This window comes from Muscardinus avellanarius, assembly GCF_963383645.1.
Source record: "Muscardinus avellanarius genome assembly, chromosome: 12".
In the NCBI taxonomy this organism is placed as follows: domain Eukaryota; kingdom Metazoa; phylum Chordata; class Mammalia; order Rodentia; family Gliridae; genus Muscardinus; species Muscardinus avellanarius.
Window position 1 is genome coordinate 85,140,795 of NC_137798.1, and position 27,884 is coordinate 85,168,678.

Here is a 27,884-nt window from a genome sequence, read left to right on the forward strand (position 1 = left end):
GAGTCTCGATGATGACACAGTCAGCATGTTAACATGTATGGAATTTATTTTCTAACACAAAGCCAAACAGGAGAACTGTCAAGATAGTGTCTCACCTCCCTTGCATGAGACATTAATATGAATGTGGCTCAGTTTCTTAAAACCTAGAAGGTAAAAACAAATATATCTGAGGAATATAACATAATAGATTTAAACATGCAGAATCTGACGTGCAAAATTGTCCCAATTTTCAATTAGAAAACATTAATTTCTATTTGAAGATACTTCTTCTATTCTGTCTACTGATGAACAGCTGCTTTTATATGTGTTGTTTTATTCTTAAATGGTGGGAGCCATCATGGTGCAAAAGGAATAGAAGAGCCCCGCCTGTTTCCTAATATTCGGAGCCCCGCTCCCCTAGTCTCCAATCCCTATTTGAAGTTTTATTACAGTTCTGCCTGTCCTCATCACTTATGGCTACTCTAACACAGTACTATAGGTCAACCTGCTTATAAAGAAAAGAAATTTCTGGCAAGCACGGTGCTGCACTCCTGTAATCCCAGCGTTTGGGAGGCTAAGACAAGAGGATCATGGTTCACAAATGGCCTCAGCTACTTAGTGAGGCCCACTGCAACTCAGTGGGACCCTGTTTCAAAATAAAGAATAAAAAAAAGATAGGAATGGGGGTAAAGCTCAGAGGTAGAATGCAACTGGGGTCCCATCCTCAGCACCACACACACAAAAAAAGAAATAAAGAAGAAAGAAGGAGGAGGGAGGAAGGGAGGGGAGGAAGGAAGGAAGGAAGGAAGGAAGGAAGGAAGGAAGGAAGGAAGGAAGGAAGGAAGGAAGGAAGGAAATTTCTCACAGTTCTAGAAACTATAAGTTAAAAGTCAGGGTGCCAGCACGGTGGGATTCTAGTAAGGGCTCTCTTCTGGTTTGCAGTCAACTTCTCTTTATATCCCCACATGAGGAAAGACAGCAAGCCAGCTCTCTGCCTTTTTCTTATAAGGACACTAATCTCATTCATGAAACTTCAGCTTCATGACTTAATTACTTCTCGAAGTCCAGATTTCAAAATACCATCACATTAGGGATGAGGCTTCAACATATGAAGTTGGGGAGGGACATAAAATATTCAATCCATAACACTGTACACCCATGCTGAAAAAGGCGGGTTTTCTTAGTGAATGAATAGTTTCATGCTAGATTTAAAAATTGGCAATTTATTAAAAGCAAAGATTGTGTTAATTTGTATACTCCTTCAATATAGTACCAGAACCAATGCTTAAAGGGCACTTAATAAAAATTGATTAGAAAAAAAAAGACGCTATTTTTTCCTAATTGTAAATTAGAAAATAAAACACACATGGATGGAGGCCATAAAATTCTTTGAAGTAATGTGAAAATGTCTTTTGTTAAACCCTACCTAATTACCCAGCTCTTAATTTCAGTTATTTATTTTGGTTGCAGGATTTCTAGTTGATTCTATCTTTTATTGTTCTTTGCTAGTAGTAAATACCATATAATTCCTTAGTAAGCCGGGCGTGGTGGCGCACGCTTGTAATCCCAGCATTCGGGAGGCTGAAACCTGGAGGATCGTGGTTCATGGACAGCCTCAGCTACTTAGTGAGGCCCTCTGCAACTCAGTGAGACCCGGTTTCAAAATAAAGAATAAAAAATAGGGCAGAGGGTATAGCTCGGAGGTCAAATGCCCCTGCGTTCCATTCCCAACCCCTCAAATAATAATTAATAATAATAATAATAATAATTCCTTATTAATATTCATTTTTAAGTTGATTTCTAAATACTCCAGTATCTCAAGAGGTTGTGGTCTTCAGTAGTGTGGTTTTGTTTCCCAATATGTCTGCTAAATTTGTACTGAATGTTAAATACCAACATTCAGTCCAAAGAATGTGTGATGATTGTAGAAATAATACAAATGTTTGGATGATGACATTTCCTCCCCTCCCCTAAAAGACTTACTTTTTTTTGGGGGGAGGGTCTGGGGATGGCACCCAGGAGCATTTGACCTCCGAGCTATACCCCCTGCCCAATTTATTTTTTTAATTCTTTATTTTGAAACAGGGTCTCACTGAGTTGCGGAGGGCCTCACTAAGTAGCTGAGGCTGTCCGCGAACCGTGATCCTCTGGTCTCAGCCTCCCAAATGCTGGGATTAAAGCATGTGCCACCACGCCTGGCTAAAGTCTTACTTTTGACAGGTAGTTAGAATGAAGAAAGATAACCAAACAGATTCAAAGCTATGCTACAATGCCATAGTCTTGGTAAGTTTGAAGTGCATTTTTTAAAAATCTAGGGTGTTTACCAGGGTTCTTTTACTTCAGTGAGGCTAGAAAACTATCATAAGCTTTCCACATTTACAAATCAGAACACATTTCAGGGAAAAAATACTAGCGAATGTCAGAACCAACACTCTGCACCTGCCTCCTCCATAAATCACTTGAACCCTCCTGTCCCTGCTGCCTAGACAGCACTGTGATGTCTTCAAACACATTTTTAAAAAAAATACTTTTCTTACCCAGCTTTTCTAATTTTCTCAGAACAAGATTAGTTCTGCAAAAAGAAGCTAGTCCATCATTAAAGACCAAAATTATACTTCTATTTAACTCAGAATTGAAAAAACGTTTGCTTAATTCTAACATCTTCTCCTAAAAAGGTTCCCCAAATAAAAGATTATATGTATGATACAAACACATTCTTCACCCAAGTAAAGCACTGGAAGTTAAGTGCACTTAATGCATCTTGTGGGAAAAAAAAAAAACTAACATTGACTTTTGAATTTAACATATGTTACTTACTAAAATCTAAAAGAATGTCTTCTCAGTGCATATGAATAATGTAGCTTTATTTTTTTACAGAGATGATTTTTATTATTTGAAGATTTAAAAAGCATAATGGGTCTGACTTGTTGTTGTTTAAGACTGAGCACAATCTCATTTCTTTTTATGCCCTTGTAGAAAAGCACCTGAAAGCAAACACCTAAAAATCAATTTAATTGGCTACTCAAAATGATATACTGCCAAATTAAAACCATTCTGAAGATTAGATAACTATGAGAACTACAGTAATAATGTATGAATAGTTAAAATGTACACATGATAAAGTTTACTTATCCTCTTTTAATGATATTTCTGATCATCAAGAAATGAGGAACTATCAATTACTTAGATACTACAAGACATTACTGCATTTCATATCTGCCATCTTTCCATAACAAGCCTTTTAGTAACTATTTCCAAAGCTGTATTTTACCTTTATAATTGCTTTAAACATTAAATCAATTTATAGCTAATATAAAGTTATCAATACTTTATATTTTGGGAGGAACCTATGTTGTTTCTCTTTTTTCTCTCTTTCTTACATAAGCACAGACACCTCGTATACATATACAAAGAATACAAGGCCTGCCCATTTAACTTATTCATTAAAACATGAGAAATTATCATGATTTCAAAAAATAAAGAAATTTAGGAGGGAGGAGGAAGGAATGGGGTGGGAACTGGGTAAGGGCTAACTGGGTGATGTGTGCATGTATGCCTCCACCATCTTGCATCCCATTTAGATGTATACAAACAATGCACCAATTAAAAAAAGAGTACTCAGGTAAAATGTGCCAATAATTAAAAGAAGATATTTAACCTATACTCAAGGAAAGAATAGTATATCAGACTGTAAAAAGAATCATGAGTACTTTAAAAATACATTACCAGAATAAGTGAATCACATTTTTAACAATACTGAATCCATGTGTAGTAAAACTTTTAAATATTTCACAAGCTGACAGATCGAGCAGGATTAGCAGTTATGAAAATGATAGGAATATCACAACTAAATGCTAACCTAATTAAAAAATATAGATTGTTTTACCAACAAAAAATAGAGAAACCTAAAAAAATAGGTCTTTTTTACTCCTAAATTGTCTTTATTGGCAACGTTCAAATGATAAACCTTAATAAATATTAGTGGTACCTTAAAGAAAAAAATAATATATTCAATTTACCTCAACTTTCTGGCCTTCCATGCAACTTACAGAGCTACAAAATGCAGAAAAGCAACCTATTTCCAAACTCCTATTTTTCATATAGATGAAGGGTGTGGGAATTAAACTCGGTCTTTCAGGGAGTATAAACGTTTGTTTAGTTTCAGAGTTTTGTAGACAATCTCTGCCAATAATCCTCTTTTTTTAAATACAAGTATAGAGCATTTGTAGACATAGAAAAATGCCCCAATTTCAAAGTAAATGTGGTTAATAACAAAGCAGACCTCATCTCCACTGGATTCTATGTATTTTTCCTCTCTTACACAGAGTTTTGCTTTCAATATTTGTTTTGTTTATAATCTATCTTGACTATTAGGAATTCATTAAAACTCAGATACTTATATAAAGAAAAAAAAGTCATTGGAATTTTTAAAAAGAGAATAGAAAATTATAGCCAGAGTTACTAAGGTTTCCAAGAATGAAGGTCTCTGAGAATCTTGCTACAAAAAGCAGTATTTAAGGGAACATTATTGTACAACAAAGTTGCCGAATAATAGAAGAAATGCAAGAATCAAAAGAACTGATGTTAAAAGTATGGCAAAAGAAACAACCTTTCCTTGGTATCATTTAAACAAAAAGCATGACGCTTACCATTTCTCTTTTTTCCACTATCCTCCCTTTTTGAAAGTAAACTCTGGCATTACCAGACCAGGCTTCTGCTTATGAATAATCATGTTAGTTGTCACTCAATTATCACTTTCAACATTTAATCGAAATTATGTTCAGCATCTTATTTTGTCTTTCTTTGAAGTTCTTAGTTGAATTTAAAAGTCAAATTTTTTTCAAGAAGAGTTAAGTTGATGGAGGATGGAGGCAGAGATTAAATCAGGAGGAATCATTGATCAAGGATGCTTGGAATTCTTATGAATACAAATAGCCTATCAAGGTTAATGAGGTTCGAGGTGAGCTTAGAAGAAGAAAAGGCACTTAGTATTTTCTATGCATTTACAGATTTAAAGTGTTAGATACAATTTGAAAGGTACATTATGCAAACTCAAATGTACCTTCTTTTCATTCAGGTTTTCAAAGAGCTACTTTCACTATTATTCCCCAGTATAAAAGAAATGCTTAAAATATATATTTGGGGCCGGGCGTGGTGGCGCACGCTTGTAATCCCCGCGCTTGGGAGGCGGAGACAGGAGGATCGCGCAGATTCGAAGCCAGCCACACTGGCTTAAGAGACCTTGTTTCCAAATTAAAATAGAAAATAGGTCTGGGAGTGTAGCCTGGAGATAGAAGGGCTTCCAGGAACCCCAGTACTAAACTAAACTAAAACTAAAACAACAAAAACTAAAACAATTAGTCAGACACAGCAAAGATCCCCTTGAAAATTGACAATTCTTCCAGAAATGAATGTGCTTCTAAGAAATGACTAAACAGGTAGGGCATGGTGGCGCACATTTGTAATCCCAGTACTTGGAAGGGTGAGACAGGAAGATCACAGGTTTGCGGCCTCAGCTACTTGGTGAGACTCTCTGCAACTCAGTGAGACCCTGATGGCCCTGGGTTGAATCCCCGGGACTGAAAAAAAAAAAGAAAAGGAAAGGAAAGGAAAGGAAAGGAAAGGAAAGGAAAGGAAAGGAAAGGAAAGGAAAGGAAGGAAAGGAAAGGAAGGAAGGAGAAAGAAATAAAGAAAGAAAGGACAAAAAGAAAAGAAAGAAATGACTGAACATAAATTTTAGCTTTAAAGAAACTATAAAATTTGTTCATATTATCTCATTCAACAAATGTTAACTGTGTACATAATATGGCTTAAAACAGCTTGTGGAAACCCAGACTGACAGATAATAGACTGACATCAGAACCGGTATCTGTATGTAGTAACATATGAAAAAGATGATGAAAATGAAGAGGAGACTAGAACAGTAGAGGAAGAGGCCAGGAGAAGGGAAGGAGGTGGGAAAGGAGAGATACCAGGGAATGAAATTGAACGAATTATGTTATGTGCAGGTATAAATATATAACCAGAAATACCACTACGATGAGTAATTATAATAAACCAATAAAAAGATTTTAAAAACAATAAAAAGATTTTAAAAACCAGTAAATGTAAGGCTGAGCATCAGAGTGAAAGCTCAGGAGACCTGTAGGAAGATAACAGGTCTCAGTTCAGCACGCTCCTGGAACAGATAGGAAACGTAACTGAGGGAAACAGGCTATTCAGCACTCTGCTAAGACAAGGCAAAGCTGTGATGTAAACCCTCCCTGTAGTCAAGAACAAAAAGCCCTTTAGACGTTCTTTGATTCTGGGTTCACCAATCATCTTTTTTGGTTACCAATTCTTTTTTTATTTTTTGGCAGTACTGGGGAAGGAACCCAGGGGCATTCCACTTCCGAGGTAAACCCCCGCCCTATTTTTAAATCCTTTATTTTGAACCAGTCTCACGGAGTTGCAAAGGGCCTCACTAAGTAGTAGCTGAGGCTGTCCACGAACAGTGATCCTCCCGTCTCAGCCTCCCAAATGCTGGGATTACAAGCGTTCGGCACCACACCCAGCTGGTTCCCAGCTGGTTTTGTTAATTCTAATACCTAGATTAACAGAAATAAAGAAAAAAATTGGATGCTTGGTACCCTGGTAAAGAGAAGAAAGTTTGTTTTGACATTTTTGTATTTTTTTCATGGATATGGGGCTCCTGCAGTGTAAATCAAAGAACTGGAACTCTTGTATATACTGTTTTCTTGTGAGCTGCAGTGTTAATATGAGCCAGTCTCCAGGATTGTATCAAGGGCATAGGAAACTCATGTTTCCCAAAATGAGGGCACTCTTTAAAGCATGCTATCTTCACCAAGGCAAAGCCACCAAAGTCAACTCTGTCTTTGTGAGAGAACAATTAGTTTTTCTCCTTTTCTACTTTACTTTGTCCCACTTTAATATTTTAAAGAAATATATCCAGATTCTGTCCACAGAACATTAGTTGTGCAGACAAAAGAATCACTCGAAGGATTACTGCTTATGGCTGATATAATCCACAAAAGCTTCAGTGAGGAAAACAGATTTTCACATACACATTTAAAAAAAAAAAAAAAAAAGGACATCGGCCGGCCAGGCGTGGTGGCACATGCTTGTAATCCCAGCGCTTGGAAGGCTGAGGCAAGAGGATCACACAGGTTCAAAGCCAGCCTCAGCTACTTGGTGAGGCTCTCAGCAACTTAGTGAGACCCAGTTTCCAAATAAAATATAAAATAGGTATGGGAGTATAGCCCAAAGGTAGAAAGACTCTGGGTTCCATCCCGGGCACTACCAAAAAAAAAAAAAAAAAAAAAAAAAACGACATTGCAGAAATAGTGAACAACCAGAACCAAAACAAAGAAGATGTAAATGAGTAGAAAACATAACGAAAAAATTATTTGATAAGACCATATATATATGAGGTTCTACAGATGAGTTGTCAAAAAATAAAAGTTAAAAAGACATTAATGAATGACTGAAGAAGTCATTAGAACAGTTTCTATACAAACAGTATTAGGCCTAACCAATAATCTAATTTTTATACATATTTGGCCTATAAAGCAAACAAAGGAAATTTTGATTTATATAAAATATATAAGCCAATATATAACAACCATCCAATATTGCTTAACACTTTCTAAAACTAAAAGGCTGGAGACATAGTTAGGTCTTAGAGCATTTGTCTATCATCCATGAGGTCCTATACTGAATCCTCAGTACCAACACACACACACACACAAAGTGATCTTTGAGCTATATATCTCTCTCACAAATTTTGCACAAGACTTAGGAAGGAAGGGTTAAAAGGTCTCCACAAGGTATAAAAAGTAAATGAAAAATAATCATAAATGTTACAAAGTGTAAAACAATGTAAATTTAATTCATGTAAGTGTAATTAATTATTTTATTTCTAACAATAAGAAAATCTGAAAAAATAAAAGTGGAAATTCTCCCAGGAATAAGCATTGTTATTTTGTGATGTCATATTCAATGACAGAAAAAAAAAATCATCTTTAATTCCCCAAGAGGAGGTTGACTTTAGAAGCAAGACAAATCTAAAGACCTTCCACACGACAGCCAGCTGAATTTCCATTCACTGCTATTGTGCTAACTCCTAGAACAGTGCCTGGCATGTGATAAACAGCTAATAACAATGAATGTGTGAGAAATAAACCTCTCTCCAGTGGCTTTCACAAACCAAACCCCTATACAACCAGCACAAAATAATCGAAAAGAACTAAAACTCTTCCCATAAGCTGCATAAAAATGACTGCATACGGTCAAGCTGTATAAAATTAAGTTAGGAGAGAGAAAAGCCAAGGTCCTTAAATAAAAGCATCGTTAGACTTCTGGAAGTAATTTTTAAGGCCCATGCATTTGAGATTCTTTTACTCCAGTTTATGTAACAAATGGTAACGAGAAGAAACAATGGGAGAAGGGAAAGGATGAAGGGAGTGAGCGAGCGAGGGGAGGTCAGAAGGGACAACACACAGCTAAGAACAGGGAGCAAAGGGGCGTTCCTACCTTTGAGATTTATTAGCATGGTTTAAAAAGAACACTTAACTTCAGCAAAAGAATCTTATTTTAGCATTTGCATCAGCAGGACCAAGGGCCAAAATAATGCATATGAAGTAAACTTTAAAAGTCATACAATTACCATTACTCTGAGCTGGTTTCTGATAAGTATTTATTAAACTTGTAGAGGGCTTTGTAAAGAGGATGTCAATATTTCATTATCTTTACCATCTGAATCTCAAACCAAATCTCAAAGACACTTTCTATTGATGTACTGACAAGATGAAAGCAAAACTCAGACTGGAGTAACATTAACTATTTCCTTTGGGTTGTATAAAGTTGGGTGATTCCAATACAGACTGTCTACCTTTCATTATAATTATTAAGGTCCTTCAAATGCAGCAACTTGTTACAATTACAGTGTATCTGCGCTTCTAAAAACAGATACAGGGCAGGATTGATACGTATCTATTTCCAAATGTGTCATCCATGTCTGAGCTAATTTAAATAATTATAATTGGAATTAATCCATTTCCTCTTATGAGGTTCTTTGATTTGTAATATATTCTGATAATTACCTCTTCTATGCTAGATAAAAGGCAAGCAGGATGCAGTAGCTGCCTAGAGACATTTCATTCATGGTTCCTGCATCATTCATGATCTGCGCAAGTCTAATCAAAGGAGGCAACACAACCCACCTCATGCATAAGAGTTAGGGATCTGAAAACCTCTCTGGCCCCAAAGAAGAAATATCACAAATTCCTTATGCTATGCCATCTTCTGGCTTTGTCCCCAAAGTAAATGATAATTCACTGTTAGGAAAGAAAGGTAACTTCTCCAGTAACCCAGCTACTACTAGAACAAAAAACATTTTGAAGTTTAATAACAGCAAAAGTTATCACTATAAGATAATGAAGGAGAGGAAAAAAAAAAAAAAAACCCAAGCTGGCTTTGGGGTCCCAAATGAGAGAAAAAATGAACCTGTAGGAATTTCCTTATATGATTAAGTTAGTCATTAAAATAAGTGTAAATTATCTATGCCCATACTAAAGCTTATGAAGTAATGTCATTGAGTTAAAATTTCATTAAGCAATTCTCTAAAGTTAAAGTCTTTCCAATGTAACTTAAGGATACTGAGGTCACCTCTATTTGTGTCACCAAAGTCCCTTTCTCCTTGTCTCTGCGCTCCAGGCACCGCTTCACTTCCTCCAGCTCAGCCGCCATCGCGTTGAAGTTCAGCTGCGCCCGCAAATCTGACATCTGCTTCTCCAGAACGTGTCTGTCCCGCTCTACCCCTAAAGAGGGAAAATGCCAAGCTCAATGACCATTCTTCTTTCACAGGAGAAGTTCGTTCAGAGGCACTAATCCTGATGCTTCTATGTTCTACCTCACCCAATCCCCTCATGAACGCTCAAGCAACAGGCCTTTCATACTTTGCCAATCTACTGTTTCAAAGCCTCAAACAGTTTTCAAACCATCTAGATTGCTGTGTCATCCTTTATGATTCAACTGTGGTATTCAATTTAAAATGTTATCTAATTTCTAGTATAATTATTTCGGGAAAAATAGTGAAAATCTTTTCTTTCGTTTTCTCCACATTTTCTTTCATTTTCATCCAATTTTTTTTTTTTGAGGGTCTAGGGATGAAACCCAAGATCATTTGACCTCTAAGCTACATCCCCTGCCCAATTTTTTATTCTTTATTTTGAAACAGGGTCTCACTGAGTTGCAAAGGGCCTCACTAAGCTGCTGAGGCTGGCTTCGAACCTGCGCGATCCTCCTGTCTCAGCCTCCCGAATGCTGGGATTACAAGCGTGCGCCACCACGCCCGGCTTCGTCCAAATTTTTAAACACCAAAACTGAAAGAATTTTCAACTAGCTGTTATCTCTGACATTATTGAAGTTTACACAACAAATGTAACAAATGATGCCACTAATTCTCTGATCTATTACTCATTCATACTAATTCTGGAGACTATGACCCAAAATTATAACACTGAATGATACAAACTTAGTACTTAATTCAGCATATAACACTTTGAATCTCATTGTGTTGTATAATTACAATGCATCAATACATTTATTTTTAAAAAACATGATACTACGGGACATGTTGGCACATGCTTGTAATCCCAGTACTTGAGATGCTGAGACAGGAGGATCGAACGTTCATGACCAACCTCAGCTACTTAGTGAGGCCCCCCACAACTTAGTGACCCCTGGTTCAAAGAATAAAAAATAAAAAATAAAGTAAAAAAAAAAAAAAAGAAAGAAAGAATAGGGCAAAGAGGCGTAGCTCGGAGGTCAAATGCCCATGGGTTCCATCCTCAGACCCGCAAAAAAAAAAATCATGAAATACTTGGTCTATATTGCCCAGGGCACTATAATATTACATTCTTCTAACACAAAGATGAGTAACATTAGAACTCTTCCATCATGAGATTGCATTCCAACAACAGAGACAAGAAATACAAATAAGTTTCTTTACCTTAAATGTCAGCAACTCTAGACTATCAGTTCAAAACTACTGTTTTTCCAGTAGTTTTCTTTTCAGAACAGAAAAAAAAGGAAAAAAGCACTACAAAATCAAATTTATGTATCATTCACAAAATTCATGCCAACTTCATAAAGTGTTCAAAACTGTACACTTCAGAATCAAAGACATATGGGCTTCTCGGTAGCATGAGTAGAATACTCATGCTACCGAGAGACAGATACCTGAGCATTACTGAGTAGCAGTGCAAAGGATACAGTGATTAACTCTATGTTGTTGAGAATCATAGGCAGGAAGGAAGAATGGGGAACTAAGGGAGAGTTTAAAAATGAATACAAAATTTCATCAAGCAAAGGATTTGGGGTGGGTTTTTTGTGGGTTTTTGTTGTTGTTGTTGTTGTTGTTGTTGTTGTTATTTTTATTTCCATGCTGGGGATGAAACCCAGAGGCATTCTACCTCAAGCGACACTCCTAGCCCTATTTTTTATCTTTATTTTGAAACAGGGTCTCACTGAGTGGCAAAGGGCCTCACTAAGTAGCTGAGGCTGCCCACAAACCCGGATCCTCCTGTCTCAGCCTCCCAAATGCTGGGATTACAAGCGTGCTCCATCACGCCTGGCCTGAGTATTATTTTTAAGGAAAGAACACAAAGAGCAAGAGTTCAAAATTGGATTTAATATTCAGGTAAGTGCATGCAAGGTAATTCTGTAAAGCTAACATTTATAATATGATGGTGAAGAAAGAGGCTGCAGGGAGATTATGCACTGCTTGGTAAATGAGGATATATTCTACAGACCAAAGGAGTGCAAACGTTTTCTGTAATGGGTAAGATAATAAATATCTTAACTCCATGCTCTCTGTCACAATGACTCAATTCTGCCAATGTCTTGCAAACATAGCCTGGACAGTATGTAAATGCACAGGGGTAGATATAAAGTTTATTTATAAAGTTTATTTATAGAAACAAGCATTAGTCCAGATTTGGTCCGAAGGCCCTACTTCACCCATTCTGTTTATGTCTCAGTGATGAAACTGTGCATGTGTAAATGCAGTTATTTATTTTATAAATATATGTATTGACTCATTTTATTTATCTATGTATTTCATATTTACATGCATAAAACATGCCTCAATAGTAGGCACATATTGCTACATATTTCTGATATATATTAAAATAGATACTAATGAGTCTTATATAAAATATGGAGGTATAGACACATATACATATACATGTATACTTTATGAAATATCTGATATTAAGACATAATATTGAATATGCTTAATAATATGTACACATATAAAATATTAGTGTGGATTAATATATACATACATATATGATATAAAATAAAAATTTAGCAATATAAAAATATGCAAAACATAAAGCATAAGTAGTTGCCAGGCATGGTGGCACATGCTTGTAATCCCCGTACAAGCATGAAGCTGAGACAGGAGGATCGCACAGGTTCGAAGCCAGCCTCAGCAGCTTAGTGATGCTCTCAGCAACTTAGTGAGACCCTGTTTCCAAATAAAATATAAAATAGATCTGGGGTTGTGACCCAGAGGTGGAAGGCCCCTGGGTTCTATCACCATTACCACACACACAAAAAAGGATTTAAATAGTATTACAAATATTCTCCTCCACATTCAGAGAACTGTGTCATATACTCTATTTCGAAGAACACCTGGGAAGTCAAGGATAGCAGTTAAGAGCTCACATGTTGAGCTCTTGCCATTCTAATGGTATTAAGATGTGGGACCTTTAAGAAGTGATTAGGTCGTGAAGGCTCTGACCTCATGGGTGGATTAATGCCATTACTGCAGGAGTGGGTCTGTATGATGTAAGTGGTTTTCTTTATAAAAGCTATCAAAGCGATCAAGCTGGCACTAGCACACTTTGGCTCTCACACAATCACGCTTACATCCAACCCCCTGCCCCAAGTACTGCTCTCTGGAGAAAATAAACAATGAAAAAGTAATACAAACGATGGATAGATTCCTTTAAATTTGACAGAGGAGACAACTAATAAACCAACCAAACTCAATTAGAGAAGATAGAATCCATTTTCTAACAATCAAACAAGTTAGAATGTGACAATGAGTATGATTTCTTCTAAATAATTAATCTTTAAATAGGCTTTTTTGTGTGGTAATACAGAAGTGGAACACGGGGGGCTTCTACATCCAGTGTATACCCTCAGCCCTATTTTATTTGTATTTGGAAAAAGGATCTCACTAAATTTCTGCTTGCATCACTAAATTGCTGAGGCTGGCTTTGAACCTGTGATTCTTCTACCTCAGCCTCCTAAGTACTGGGATTACAGGTGTGTACCACTATGTTAGGCTTCTTTAAATAATTGGAGTACTCTATAAAGATAAAAAAAATTGAGAATTGTTCTCTAACATTTTTTTAAATCTGGTAAGTAATTGAGAAAAGTTAGTTTTTTTCAATTCTTCAAAGATGTATACTAAAAACTTTATTTTATGATATACTAAAACAGAACAAATTTGCCACAGTTTTTCAAAAAAATTCTTATTTGTATCTTGATGGAAATTTAAGAAATAATCAAATAGATAAATACTTTACTTTTAGGGGTAGGGGGATACTCGAGTTTGAAGCCAAGGGCATTCTACCACTAGGATCCACCCACAGCCCAATTTTTATTTTGAAACAGGTTTCAGCAATTTATTGGACACTGTCTTCAAACCTGCAACCCTCCTGTTTCAAATTCCCAAGTCCTGGAACAATATTTTATGTCAAATGATACTTAAATTATAATACCACAGGAAACAAATGAACTTAGTGGCATACAGATATGTTAAGGTAATTTTGACAAAACTTGTCATCTATTGAAGATTTTCCTGGCAATGTGGAAATTCTGACTTAGGCACCATATTGAGTTGTTTGGGAAGTCTGGGAGCATATTTATGTTCCCTGAATTATCTGTACATGGAATGTTTACAAGAGTTTCTCCAAGGATTGAGAGTAAAGAAAGCACAAGTTTAGCGTCCTTGAGGCTCCCAGAGTAAATCTCTAAGCACCATAAAAACAAAGAGTTTCTCCAATAATTTTTGCATTTGAGTGGAAAGCTTCAATGCTAAAATGATTTATAATCTGAGCATCTGGGCCCTTCAGTTTTAGATATCGTGTGTGTGTGTGTGTGTGTGTGTGTGTGTGTGTGTGTGTGTGTTTTCTTCCCTGTGGTACTAGGGATGGAACCCAAGGGCATTCTACCTCCGAGCTACACCCCCAGCCTGGGTTGTTTTATTCTTTAGTTTGAAACAGGGTCTCACTGAATTGCAAAGGGCCTTATTAAGTAGAGGAGACTGGGTGAAAACCCAGATCTTCTTGTCTCAGCCTCCCAAATGCTGGGATTATAAGCGTGCGCCGCCATGCCCAGCAATATTATTTTTTTAAATCTCAAAGATTACTATCTCATTAAATATGAATTTCCAAAGAGAAAATCTATCCAAACTGATTAAGCTCCACAATCTAAATTAATATCTTCACTGAGAAGGTTTCAAACATGAAGTATTCCTAATACACATGAGGAAAAGCTTGGCACTGTGGCTCATGGCCAATTCTGGGATACTGTTGCCAATCTCGAGACAATAACAGTATCTTAATTTTATTTGTTCATATATTAAAAATTAGAACAAGAGAAAGTTGAAAAATAGAGGTGTATTGATAACTTAAATACAAAGACAAGTACACACACAAACACACACACACACACACACACGCTTTAGCACAAGAACAGGAAAACTAAAAAACTTTCACTACTGCCTTTGCAGGCTCTTTCTAAAAGAAAGTCTCATGAGATAAGCAGATACAACAACAGAAATGGTTTAGAAATAAAGCAGAGAAAACATGAAAATCAGATGCTAAATATAATCAACTTGCTGGAAAACGTAGTAAGTATAGAAAGAGGAGGACACAAGCACAACATAAAGATGGCGATTCTGAGACGGGACAGCTCACGCCGACCAATGAGCGTGATACCTCTCCTGAACCTCCAGTCATCTCCTTGTTCATCCTGATGGCTCGAGTGTTGCTTGGAAACCTGAGACACTTGATGCTGTAAACCCTTGCGATCACCTTCTGCTTTTGTAAGTTGCGTACGAAGTTCTTCTACCTAAATGCACATAGTCAAATATCAAACTTTTATCACTTTCCAAAAGCAGTATTAAATTTGAACTTAGGAACAATTATAAGTTGCTTACCAGGGCAAAAAATAAATACGTATATAAGTATATTCACTTCTGATGGGCTAGTGCAAACACTAGTCAAAGCCAAGTTAGTCTCCTTGCTATATCAAACACAGAACAACAGTCTCCTAAGTAAGCAATGGTTTTATTCATTCTTATATTTCTAGAGAGAAACTAGAAAATTGCCTAGCACACAAGAGGTACATCCTCGAAGAACATAAACAAGTTAGCAGCAGCAAAAAGACTTGGCTAAAGTCACTGTGACAACCTGAACAAAGAAATCACGTGCTTCAAAACCTGCAGTTGGAGATTACAAATCACAGAGTTCAAAAAAAATCAGAATGGAACTGACAAACTTCCAAAGCCATGCATGGTGACCCTGGAAGGCTGAAACAGGAGAATCGCAGGTTTGTGGCCAGCCTCCGCTACTTAGAGAGGCCCTCTACAACTTAGTGAGACCCTGTTTAAAATAAAGAATAAAAAGTAGGGCTGGGGTATAGGTCAGAGGTAGAATGCCCCTAGGTTCTATTCCCATTACTGAAAGAAAAGAAGAAAGATTCCATAAAAGAAATTCTGAATTCTGTCAACATTAGTTCCATGTGCCCACTGACTGCAGACCAAAGTCAATGAACATTTTCCAAGGTTTTGTAAAGCAGGTGCTATGATGCATTTTCAACACCAACTATCAAAATGTAAAACTCCTGAATATCCATGACTCCTGACATCTTTGCCAACAGAGGATATTATTTAGGTGAGTTATGTAATACATAACACAAAACAAAAGCAGGAATAATGTTAGTTTTTATTAAATACATGCCGGAAGGCCACTGGATACCACCCATCCTTATCCAGTGCATGTAAGGTGGCTATTGAAACATACTGAACTTTAAATTTTAGAAGCACCAAACTCCCATTATGGGATAATGAACTGCAAAATATTATGCTCAAAAATTAAGTCTTATCTTTGCTTAAAATGGGCCAGGAACATCTTGAAAATGTTACTAAGAGATGATGATATATTCAAAGTAACTTGAATAGACAAAGGTTTGTTTCACATATTTTACTTCCTCCTTTATTCACCAATGCCTCTTTGAATAAAATTAAGCTCCTGGGAAAATTTTATCTTACACATCCAGTCGTACTTTTACACTGCTCATGCTAAGAGAGATAAGTAGCAAGTTGGAGCAGCAATCAGCAAGATACATTGTCACAGTGGGAACTTGCTCTGGTGTTTTGTACCAGCTTTTTCTGATTCTCCATCTTTTGCCTATGTGTGCTAACATACATTTCTTAGAGAGAACAATTTCTAGACCTAGTTTTTTGTCGTTGTTTCACAAAAACATTTAAGAGAATAGGAGATTCAAACTTGATTTAATGCAAAAGCAGATTGTCAATCATTTGCATACACTTACCTGATGCAAAAGTGTTTCTCTGCTGCCTTCTGACTGATTCAATAGCCTGCGAGATAGCTCCAATTCCTGTTCAAGCTAGGGTTTCAACAAAGGATAAAAAATATGTTTGATGGGGCAGAAAATGACTTAAGATTATGTGCCCAATCGACAAAACATGTCCAGTGGGGCACAATTTAAGAGGAAAAGAGTAAAGATTAAAGGAGATATTTATGACTAATATTTAACTACAAATATCCCACCAAAAGCATATACGAATATTTCCATTAAATAATGTTAATTGCATACTATAAAGTGTATCCAACCAGGCATTAGAAGTCTAAAATCTAGTTAACTCAATCTCAACTGTGATTCTGTTTCAGTCTCTTCTTCTTCGACCTCAATTCATCTCCAAAATAAGAATTTTATATTAGATAGTCTCTTGAGATCCCTTCCAGTTCTACATCATTTTAATCTAAGTTCTAAAGCAATTTATTCTCTAAATTGGAACATGTAGTGTCAAATGAACTAAATTAGAATAAAAACTACAGGGACCTAATGATTCAAAGTATATTCCATCTAATTGGTGATTGCTTAGATTCCTAATATTCATTAAGATATTCCTAAAATTTTCAAATTCAGAATAAATCATTAAAATCTCATTAATAATATCACCATTAGATAAATATCAAAGGGAAAAATGGCCTAAATGTTAGTGGACTAAATACCCAGAAAAGTCTGAATATGCCTAATTTTAAGTTGAAGAAATTAATAAGATGGATAACAATCTTGTTTAAATATTTAGAGCTTGCATATGCTGCACTTGTTTGCATTTTATAACAATAAAGTTGCTTTGTAAAATCACAAGTTTATAGTGTGATATTTTTAAATGCTTAGATTTATAACAGTCATTTGAATAATCATTTTACTTGGAAAAGTTGCTAACTAAATAACAGTACTTTAAAAACTGCACACATGGTAGTTGTGCTCATCAGGGACCTGCAGGAAGCCTCATAGTGACAGAATAGTTCTGTATCTTAATTGTGACAGTGGTAGCAGGAATCTACATATGATATAAAATGGGGCAGAAACACACACACACACACACACACAGCCTGGCAAAATCTGCATAAGCACGAGTGATTATACCAACTGTCAGTTTCCTGGCTTTGATATTGAATGGCAGTTACACAAAATATTACTATTGAGGAAAACTGGGTGAAAGGTGTGTGTATCTGTCAATACATTTTGTTTTGAAACATCCTATGACCTTAAAATTATTTCAAAGTAAATTTTAACCAAATTATATAATTTTTCAGAAAAGTATACATATGGCTCATAAAATAAATGTCCCATTTAAAACATAAAGTTTATGTGGTATCATAAAGTCCACACAAAATATTGTCTAATCCATTTTCTCATTTCTATGAAGAAATAATAGGAGAAAAAAACCACACATTAGTCAAAATGGCTTTGAAATCAAGCTAGGCCCACACTGGTTATAATTGCTATGAAATATCCAGCCTCAATTTCCAGAGGGCAGACTTGACAACCTGAGCCCTTGATATTAAGAAAACATGGAAGCATTATGTAACTTTACGAACGTTAGTGAAATATGATACAATAGGAAATGGTAGGTAGAAAAAACATGATATGAAAAAAACGACAGTAGCCGGGCGTGGTGGTGCACACTTGTAATCCCCCGCGCTTGGGAGGCAGAGACAGGAGGATCACACAGGTTCGAAGCCAGCCACTTCCAAAAAATAAAAAGGTATAAAATAGGTCTGGGAGTTTAGCCTGGAGGTAGAAGGGATTCCAGGAACCCGAATACCGAGAGAGAGAGAGAGAGAGAGAGAGAGAGAGAGAGAGAGAGAGAGAAAGAAGAAGAAGAAGAAGAAGGAGGAGGAGGAGGAGGAGGAGGAGGAGGAGGAGGAGGAGGAGGAGGAGGAGGAGGAAGAAGAAGAAGAAGAAGAAGAAGAAGAAGAAGAAGAAGAAGAAGAAGAGAAGAGAGAGAGAAGAGAGAGAAGGGAAAGGAAGGGAAGGGAAGGGAAGGGAAGGGAAGGGAAGGGAAGGGAAGGGAAGGGAAGAGAAGAGAAGAGAAAGAAGATCGACCCTGTTTTTAAATAAAAAAGTATAAAAATAGGTCTGGGAGTGTAGCCTGGAGGTAGAAGGGTTTCCAGGAACCCAGTACCAGAAAGAAAGAAAGAAAGAAAGAAAGAAAGAAAGAAAGAAAGAAAGAAAGAAAGAAAGAAAGAAAGAAAGAAAGAAAGAAAATGACAGTAGCAAACTAAATTCATTACCTTGGGCTCTCCCTTAAATCTACTCATTTGCAAACTGAAAGGAGTTGTTAGGCCTCTGAATTCCTTTCTAAAACTCTTATTTACTGGTCTATATGTGTTCATCAAGATGATATAAATCAAAGGTCCTTAATATTTAATGAGAATAGAGAATGTTTTCAGAATTAAGCTGCTGACTGTACCTATCTTCTATAATAAAAATATATGCAGCCTTCAAGTAATATATCTTTAAAACTAAAAATGATATGTATTTCCTAACACTTCAACAGAGTCAAGTCGTGTGTGTGTGTGTGTGTGTGTGTGTGTGTGTGTGTGTGTGTGTGTGTGTTTTACTCAGGATTGAACCAAGGGGCATTCTACCCCTGAGCTCTGTTTTATTTTTAATATTGAAACAGGGTCTTGTTAGGTTGACGAGAATCTCACAACTTGCAGAGGCTGTCATCAAAAATGCGATCATCCTATTTCAGCCCCCCAAGAACTGGGTTTACAGGAATGAATGCATCACCACACCCAGTTGAGTCAAGTCCTTTAAGCATTACCGAATAAAGAAAGGTAAAATTTAATTAGCCTCACCAAATGAAGAATAGCCACAGACGACAAAGCAGCAAGTGACCTGCGTACGTGTGTTTCCATGAGCAATTGTTAAGACTGGCAGGCCCAAAGAACCAAGCAACTCCACAGCACAGCATAAAGCTTCACTGTATTCTAATCAACGATCTCGGGACCACTCAACAAATACCACTAGCCCCAAAGCACATTATTAATTGAAAGAAAATGTTCAAAATCTTACTTGTGTCTTCTCAGTTTCAGTTTGTCTAAGCTTATTTTTCATGACTCCCTCATTCTCATCTGCTTTAGCTTCTTGTTTCTTCAATGCCTGAAATAAAGTAAAATAAAATAAAATAAAATAGGTAGAAAAAATGTGTTATTCCAGAATGTGTATAAAACTAAAAGTCACTACTGGGAGTTAAGAAAAGGCCAAGGAGGTTATTGTTATAAGTTGCACAAAACCAAAATCTTAAAAGTACTTCAATAGAAATCAAATATAAACAATTTCTGAGTCTTTCTAGCCACTTTCAGTTGGTTTCATTTCCCCCCAATCTTTGGGAATCTCGTTACACATTTAAAGAGCCTACATAGCTAACAGTTGTCTTGGAAACAAAACTGACTGCCTACTGAAATGATAGTATTGTTATATGGTCTGCTCAACTCTTTAAAAATAACACAAAAATTATCTCACTAGCTTTTCAAATTCTGAAAAAAATACTGTATACAACATAGAAAAATGCTTGTTGTAGTATCATTACACATGTGACTTTTTTTTTTTTTTTGCGGGTCTAGGGTGGCATTCAACCTCTGAGCTATACACCCCCTGCCCTATTTTTTATTCTTTATTTTGAAACCAGGTCTCACTGAATTGCAGAGCCTCACTAAGCAGCTGAGGCTGTCCCCAAACCGCAATCCTCCGGTCTCAGCCTCCCGAATGCTGGGATTACAAGCGTGCACCACCACACCCAGCCATACGTGACATTTTAACCCAATACATAATAGACTATTGAGACTGTACTTCACATGGAGAAAAGAAAGCATTCTTTTCTGCAGTTTCTCCTCTTTAAGAAAATGGAAAAAATTTACTTTAAGAAAATACAAATTTCAAAAGTTAATCACAAAAGTAGTTGTTTTAGTTTACTTCTATTTTAAAACAAAAAAAACTTACATAAAAACACTAGAGTAGTCTTTCATTACATCTAAATGCCATTCTAATTGAAAAAAAAAAAATTTTAGCAATTAGACTCAGTAAGGTTTATGTGTAAAGGCCACACAAATTGAAAAAAAGCCAAATCGCCTGAAGTCTTTTCCAATAAGATCAATAGAAAAAAATGTTTAGAAAAACAGAAAATGTTAAAATCTGCCTTGATACCAGTATATTAATCAAGTTCATTAAATTATATATTCAACAAATACCTCCTAAATTAATTTCCTGTGTATCAGGTACCATGTCAGGAGCTACTAATACTTATTTTTTTAATTTTTTATTGGTGCATTATATTCATACATCATAATGGGATTAAAAAACTTGTGTAGATATACATGCACATATCACCCAGTTAGCCCCTACCTAATCCCCATCCCATTCCCTCCTCATCCTTCCTTCCCATGCTTGGCTTAGTGGTTGACTTCGATATGTTTAAGTACTTCATGTGCTTTAGAGAGTGTCCTTCTTCTCCCATCCCATCCCCTCAGTTAGTTTATCTTGTTTGCTCCTCTATAGGATTCCCTATTTCTTCCAGAGTTCCTCCTATGATCCATTTCTCCTTAGCTTTAGCATATTAGGGAAAGCATCCAATTTCTTATTTTTTGTGACTGACTAATCTCACTTAGCATAATATTTAAATATATTAAACCACAAATAAATAAATAAAAATAAATATAATAAACAAGTTGGGTCCTCAACTCATGAAATGAACTCCCTCTGTCATGACTCCTACTCTCACTAGGAAAATATCAACTGAGCAAAAAAGCAGAACACATAAGCAAAATGAAATAATTTTGTGCTGTTATTGGTGCATTATAGTCTTATATCATACTGTAAACTGTGTTGAAAATGACATACCTGCACATAGCACTTGTTGCCCCACTCCCACCTCCCCATTTCCCCCCTTCCCAATACAGATTACCCAGATTCACATTGGTAATATTCACATGCACACACACACAGTCGATGGTAGTATTTCCATTAATGAACTCAGTCTTCCTCCTCCCCTACCTTTACATCTCCTCCCTGCCTCCACTGAGGTTTCTCCTCCATTATCTGGAGTCCCTCTTGTATCCCAATTAGTCCGTATCCTGCATATATCAGAGAAAATATATGACCCTTCACTTTTTGTGGCTGGCTAATCTCATTTTACATAATGTTCTCCAGGTCCTTTCATTTTCTTGCAAATAGCGTAATTTTGTACTTCTTTATTGCTGAGTAGAATTCCATTGTGTGTATTTCCCATAATTTTGTAATCTCTTCATATGTTGTTGGATACCTAGATTGGTTCCATAATTTGACTATTGTGAGCTGTGCTGCTATGAACATGGGTACGCATATATTACTGTAGTTCTCTGGTTTCAATCTCTTTGGAAAAATATCCAGCAGTGGTATAGGCAAATCATAGGGTGGATCCGTTCCCAGTTTTCTAAGGAATCTCCACACTGATCTCCACAGCAGCTGAACTAATTTACAATCCCAAAAGTGTAGAAGAGCTCCTATTTCCCCACATCCACGCTAAAACTTATTTGACTTCTTAAAATAATTTTGATAGAAGTATAACACTTTCGTAGTGTTTAATATGTACACGCATCCTTACACTGTTCAATACATACACTTAGGCTCTGTTAATTCCATAAATTATTAAGCCCATATAATCATGGAGGGTATTGAAGCACAGGAGCTAAATAACTTGTCTAAGATCATTTAGCTAGTTAGTGACAGAAACAAGATACAGACCTTACAGGGTAGTGACAAAGACTACATGGTTTGATACTTATAAAGCACATATGTAAAATACCTGGCACATAACATGTGAGCAATAAAGGTCAATAATTATTATTACTGAGTTATTGAACTGATAAAGATTACAATGCCTTTCAGTTATAAAGTGGTTTCAGTGGTTGCTATTTGCTCTTTATTGCATAGCAAATGAAACTTACATTTGTTTGCATAATGTATTCAATTTTGGCTATGGGATGTGTTTGTAAATTTTTTTCTGAAGAATACCCTAGAAATTTGAAAATTACTACTGGGCATCTTTATTCTTTCTGTCATCCTCAGTCTTTTCCTTACTAAGTGATCAAGTTTGCATGTATGTGTGCATGAAGTTGTATGTGTACATGTGCTTGACAGAAAGAGATATAGAAAGAAAAACATTGCTCCTACATTTTTATCAGTTTATTCTTAAAAACTCCATCTTTCTTACTCCATATCATCATTCCATCCTGCCCCATTTTTTAGTGAGTTACAGTTCTTTTTCTTTTCAATACTTTTTCTCTGGACTAGCCGCCAGCCTGGGCTTTGCCACAAAGCAGTGATTAGGAAAAAAGACGTTTTTAAGTAGATGACAAATTCTGCCTGTCAGCATCCACTGGTTGATCCAAACTCCTGAGCAGATGCCACTCCAAACAAATATGTAATAAGGGGCTCATACAGGCCAGGGAAGGCTATCTGAGACCACAACAAGCACAGAAAGAAAGAGTAAAGAACTCCAAAAAAGAAGGGATTGTCCCAAAGACAAGAGTCTTTCCCTTCCAAAAGTGAGTTCAAAACTTTCTCAGAAGATTATATATAACCTTTAAGATGAAACGATCCCTGAGATTTCATATCTGTTTTCAAGTTCTTCTTCTTACCAGTGTAACAGAAGCAGGAGTCATTTGCTAAGCTTTTAATGAACTTAACCTCATGCTGCGACTCTGTTTAATTTACCTAAGAATTTAAAGCCCCCAAATTCTCAAGTGAAGAAATTTTTCCAGTCCACTAATTAGAACTAATTGATTTCTATATTTTACCATGATTTCCAAATATCAAGTTTCAAGAATCATAACATTTAACATTTAAAAAACAAGAATGGTAAGTTAACATTTCCCAAATGTTTGCTTATTTTGATTAAACACCGTAAAAATATTTTAATTCACATATATACTTATTTTTACTTAAATAGACATTCAACATGAAAATTTTTATTTGCCTCAATATAATCTTTATTTACCATAAGGCTTATATTTCCAAAGAGTAAAAGAAAATCTTCCACGTTATTATAAGTTTCAGAAGGCCAAGGACCTTGTCTGTCATCATCATTTTGTTTCTAAAAGGAGTCACTGGCACATAATAGGTGCTAAATGCATGCCACTGAATGTATAAACATTCCTTTATAATTTATGACTAACAATTTTAAAGTCAGCCAAACATGGCCGCCACATACTAGCAGGCTTTCCAGATTTCTCTCGTCTTCATTAAGCTGCATTCTCAAGCACCAAGTTGTCCTTCTTGAAAGACTATTAAACAGTGTAGTGATGATGAAAAAAATAAGTGCATTTTGAGTGTTTAACAGATAAAACCTTTCCTACTTTCAGAAGTTATCATTTCAGGAAAAATAAACTCCAGAATGGAATTTTATGCTTTTCTTGGTGCATTGTAGTCTTCCGTCATAATGTAATGTAAATCATACTGACAAGGATATACATGTATACATCTTTTTGTTTTGAAATAAGGTATGATTTAGGGAAGAGTTGTAAAGATTGCTCAGGATTCCCAACATACCTTTCCCTAAAACTAGCCTCTGATATAACCATAGTACATGTACCAAACCTAAGAAATAAACACTGTTTTAAAAGAAATAGATGGAGGGAGGGAAGAAAGGAAAAAAGGAGAGAGAGGGAGAAGGAGGAAGAAAAAAGGGACATAGAGGTGGAGGAAGAAAGGAAGAAAGGAGGAAAGAAGGAGGAGGGCAGGCAAAAGACTTTATTCAAATAACACTGGTTTTTTTCTGCTAATATCACTTTTCTGCTAATATCGTAGTGTGTGTGTGTGTGTGTGTGTGTGTGTGTGTGTGTGTGTGTGTGTGTGTGTGTGTTGGCAGCACTGCTGGGGATTGAAACCAGGGCCATTCTACCTCTTAGCTACACTCCCAGTCCTATTTATTTTTTTTATTTGATAACAGGACCTTGCTAACTTGCTGAGGGCATTGCTAACTTGCTGAGGCTGGCCTCAAACTGCAATCCTCCGGTCTAAGCATCCCAAGTACTGGGTTTACAAGTGTGCACCACCACTCCCAGTTGACTAAGATCCTTTTTTATTCCAGTATGCTACACTCCATTTCTTTGGCTTGTTCCCCTAGTCTCCTCTGATCTGTTAAAGTTTCTTAATTTTTCCTTGTCTCTTATAATCGCAACATTCGTGTGTGTGTGTGTGCGTGTGTGTGTGTGTGTGTGTGTGTGCACGCTCGCATGTGTGTGTGTTGTGTCAGGGATAGAACCCAGAGGCATTCTATCTCTGAGCTGTACTCCCAGCTGATTTTTTATTCTTTATTTTGAAACAGAGTCTCACTACATTATGGAGGGCCTCACAAGTTGCTGAGGCTGGCCACGAACCTGCAATCCTCTGTCTCTGCCTACCAAGTACTTAAATTACAAGCGTTCTCTACCACTCCCAGCTAAAACATTCTTAAAAATCAATGGTCAAATATGTTATAGAGTATCCCTCAATTTTGGTTTGTTTGACATTTTCTCACGATGTGAAAGAGCTTATAACTATTGGAAAAAAATATTAGAGAATTAAAGTAGCCTTTTAGTTGTATCAACTGCATGGTCACCATGACTCATGACTAGTGATATAAACCTTGTATTCTTGAATACGGTAAGTGATGTCACCCACATTTCTCTTGCTGCTGAATTTGTTAGTAGAGAGTCACTGAAACATCCCATACTTAAAGGAAAAAGAATTCACATCTCTTAGGGAAAGAATATCAAAAATTGTGTTTAGGTTAAAACCACCAAAGTCATTGTGTTGAGAGATACTTTGAGACTATGCAGGTAGTCTCACCCATAAATTTTAATTCAGGGTCAGACCCATATTTCACAATAGCAACTACTTTGTTTTCTCTAGCCTAAAAATATTTCCCCTATCAGACCTTACAACCAATGCAACCCACATTTCTAGACCAGTGACCACCAGAAAGTAAAATGTTGAGCCTCTTTACATGCACCCCAAAATAATGTGCTAATACCAAAAACATTAATGAATGACCTAAAAATTACATAAGACTACATAAGAGAATGGCGTACATTCGCAAATCTCCATCAAACATTCCTGTATTCTTAATTTACCTGAACTATTCCACCCACCAAAAGTTCTCCTTCTGTTCCCTGATATCTTTTCCAGTCTCACTGTTGGCTTCGCTACAGCTTTGAAGGCTTCTCCAAAAGCTTTTATAACTGCCCTCTATGTTAATCAAAGCAAGTTACCACTATCCCAAGTTATCAATTTCTAACACCTCAACTTTCTCTACCCTGCAAAGAGAAAACTCATCAACCTAACAGGATACACTTTCCTTAAATGGGAGTATAGAAAATAATTATCTTCTCACACTAATGAATACTTATTCCTGTCTCAGTAGCTTATAATCAATATAAATATTAACATTTTACTTGTTGCTATAGGAATAAAGAATTAATAAGCTGAACATTAATCAAATTGTGTTTATGGAACTACACCCTATATAAATATAATTCTTCTGAAAGTCTAATTCTTTTCAAAACTCCAAGTTGGCATATATAAGCTGGTTTAATAAAAGACCTAATTCTCTTGGATACATAAAATTATACTAAAATGATCTTGTTTTATTCCTTTCTTCCTCACCCTCCACCTTTCAATATCTGCTCAGTTATTTCTATCATTTGTCCAAAATGATATGTTTTTGGGTTATAACTCTATTTCCTGTCTGAAACTTTATTTAACATTCTTTTTTTATTTCTCCTCTTACTTTAAACATATGTAAGTCTTAGAAAATTTAGTCAATGTGAACCTAAATTTTATTGTTTTCAGTAAGAGGAGTAAAAGTGAACTATTGGGAAGGATTCCAAAGCAAATTACCAAGCCTCCTCTATATCAGCAAGAAATGCCATTAAGTTGGAACACTATTTTTGCTTCCCATACATGGGAAGTCAGTAAACAAGTAAACACAGATGCAATATTCTAGCCCGGAATATTGAACCAATTTTTCTACATTATCTAACGCAAATGGAAAGACAGAGAAATCTAACTTGTAAGACCTATTAAATATATATTGATGTACCTTAAACCTCTGAAAACAGATAATACTCCCAAAGAAAAATTTTTAAATTAGTTGAATCAAAATTACAAGCCATTTCTTTAAACCTTAATAATAGACTTTAACTCATTTACTGCCTTTAAGGGTATAAGACTGCATTGAATTTCTTTCTGTTTGATTTAGATCAAGCAACTTAGAAATACATTAAAACTGACCCGTAAAAGCAGTTATAAAGGTAGAAAAAAATCACATGCCAGTGAATTTCTATTACTATGTTATTTTGCCCTTTAAAGCTTGTTTTTTTTTTTTTCTTAACAGCAGTTTAACTATAAAGCTATCATGTGCCCTGCTCCAGAATTCAGACTGTCGTTTACACTTTTAAGATCAGAGCAACAACAGTAAGCCTTAATAGAGGGTCCCTGGGGTACATTTAAATCTTTAATAACAACTATTTTTCTTTTTTTCCTTAAGTATGCTTATTTCCATTCAAAAGATTAACATACTGAGTATTGTACTACTGCAGGTCTTTGGAGGTAGATGATTCTAAACTCTTACAATTGAAAAAGGAAGGCTCTCCTTTAAAAAGTAGATAGGAGAAAAGAAAAATGTGTGTAGACCTCGCATCTAAGCAAAAAAACTTCTACGACTTTGACAATAAACATGTTTATCAAGAGGCTCTTAGCATAACATGCTCAAAGATGTAGAACAAATAGGAAATTACAGGGCCTTTGTTTGATTCAAATGGACCAGCAAGCTTAGTTATAATGATGGCTTTGGACTTTGGAATGAAGTAAAGATCACATGCTAAACCCCCAAAGCCCACTGTAACACTCAGGAAAAAGAGAGGAGAGAGAGAGGATAGGAGAAGGAGAGAGAGGGGGAAAAGGGAGGGAGGGAAGATGGAGGAAGGGAGGATAAGAGAGAGAGGGAAAGAGGGAGAGAGAGAAGGAGGGAGGGAGGGAGGGAGGGAGGGAGGGAGGGAGGGAGGGAGGGACGGACGTAACTAAACTCATCCTAATCACAGCAGTGCTACAACTGCAAACCTTTAGTCACAAGGCAAGCAAATGCCCATGATTCACTGGTAAACCCACAACATACAGAAAAACCAATCTGTGCACATATCAGAGAGCAGGTTAGTATCATTACTGAAAGTACAAACTGCTGAATCAAAATTTTTTCAGCAACA

The 27,884-nt window shown here is 36.2% G+C and overlaps 1 protein-coding gene across 2 annotated transcripts in view; it reads right to left on the bottom strand.

Moving 5' to 3' along the window:
* The window catches only part of CEP128 (centrosomal protein 128), a gene marked incomplete at both ends in the record, with an annotated part of 425,269 nt that overhangs the window by 310,627 nt on the left and 86,758 nt on the right, over positions 1-27,884 (bottom strand). For both annotated transcript variants that reach the window (XM_080707841.1, XM_080707842.1), the window contains 4 exons: positions 9,646-9,797; positions 14,997-15,129; positions 16,615-16,689; positions 19,678-19,764. In XM_080707841.1, coding sequence (XP_080563967.1) covers positions 9,646-9,797; positions 14,997-15,129; positions 16,615-16,689; positions 19,678-19,764 — 447 coding nt within the window. The remainder of the gene's footprint in view (positions 1-9,645; positions 9,798-14,996; positions 15,130-16,614; positions 16,690-19,677; positions 19,765-27,884) is intronic.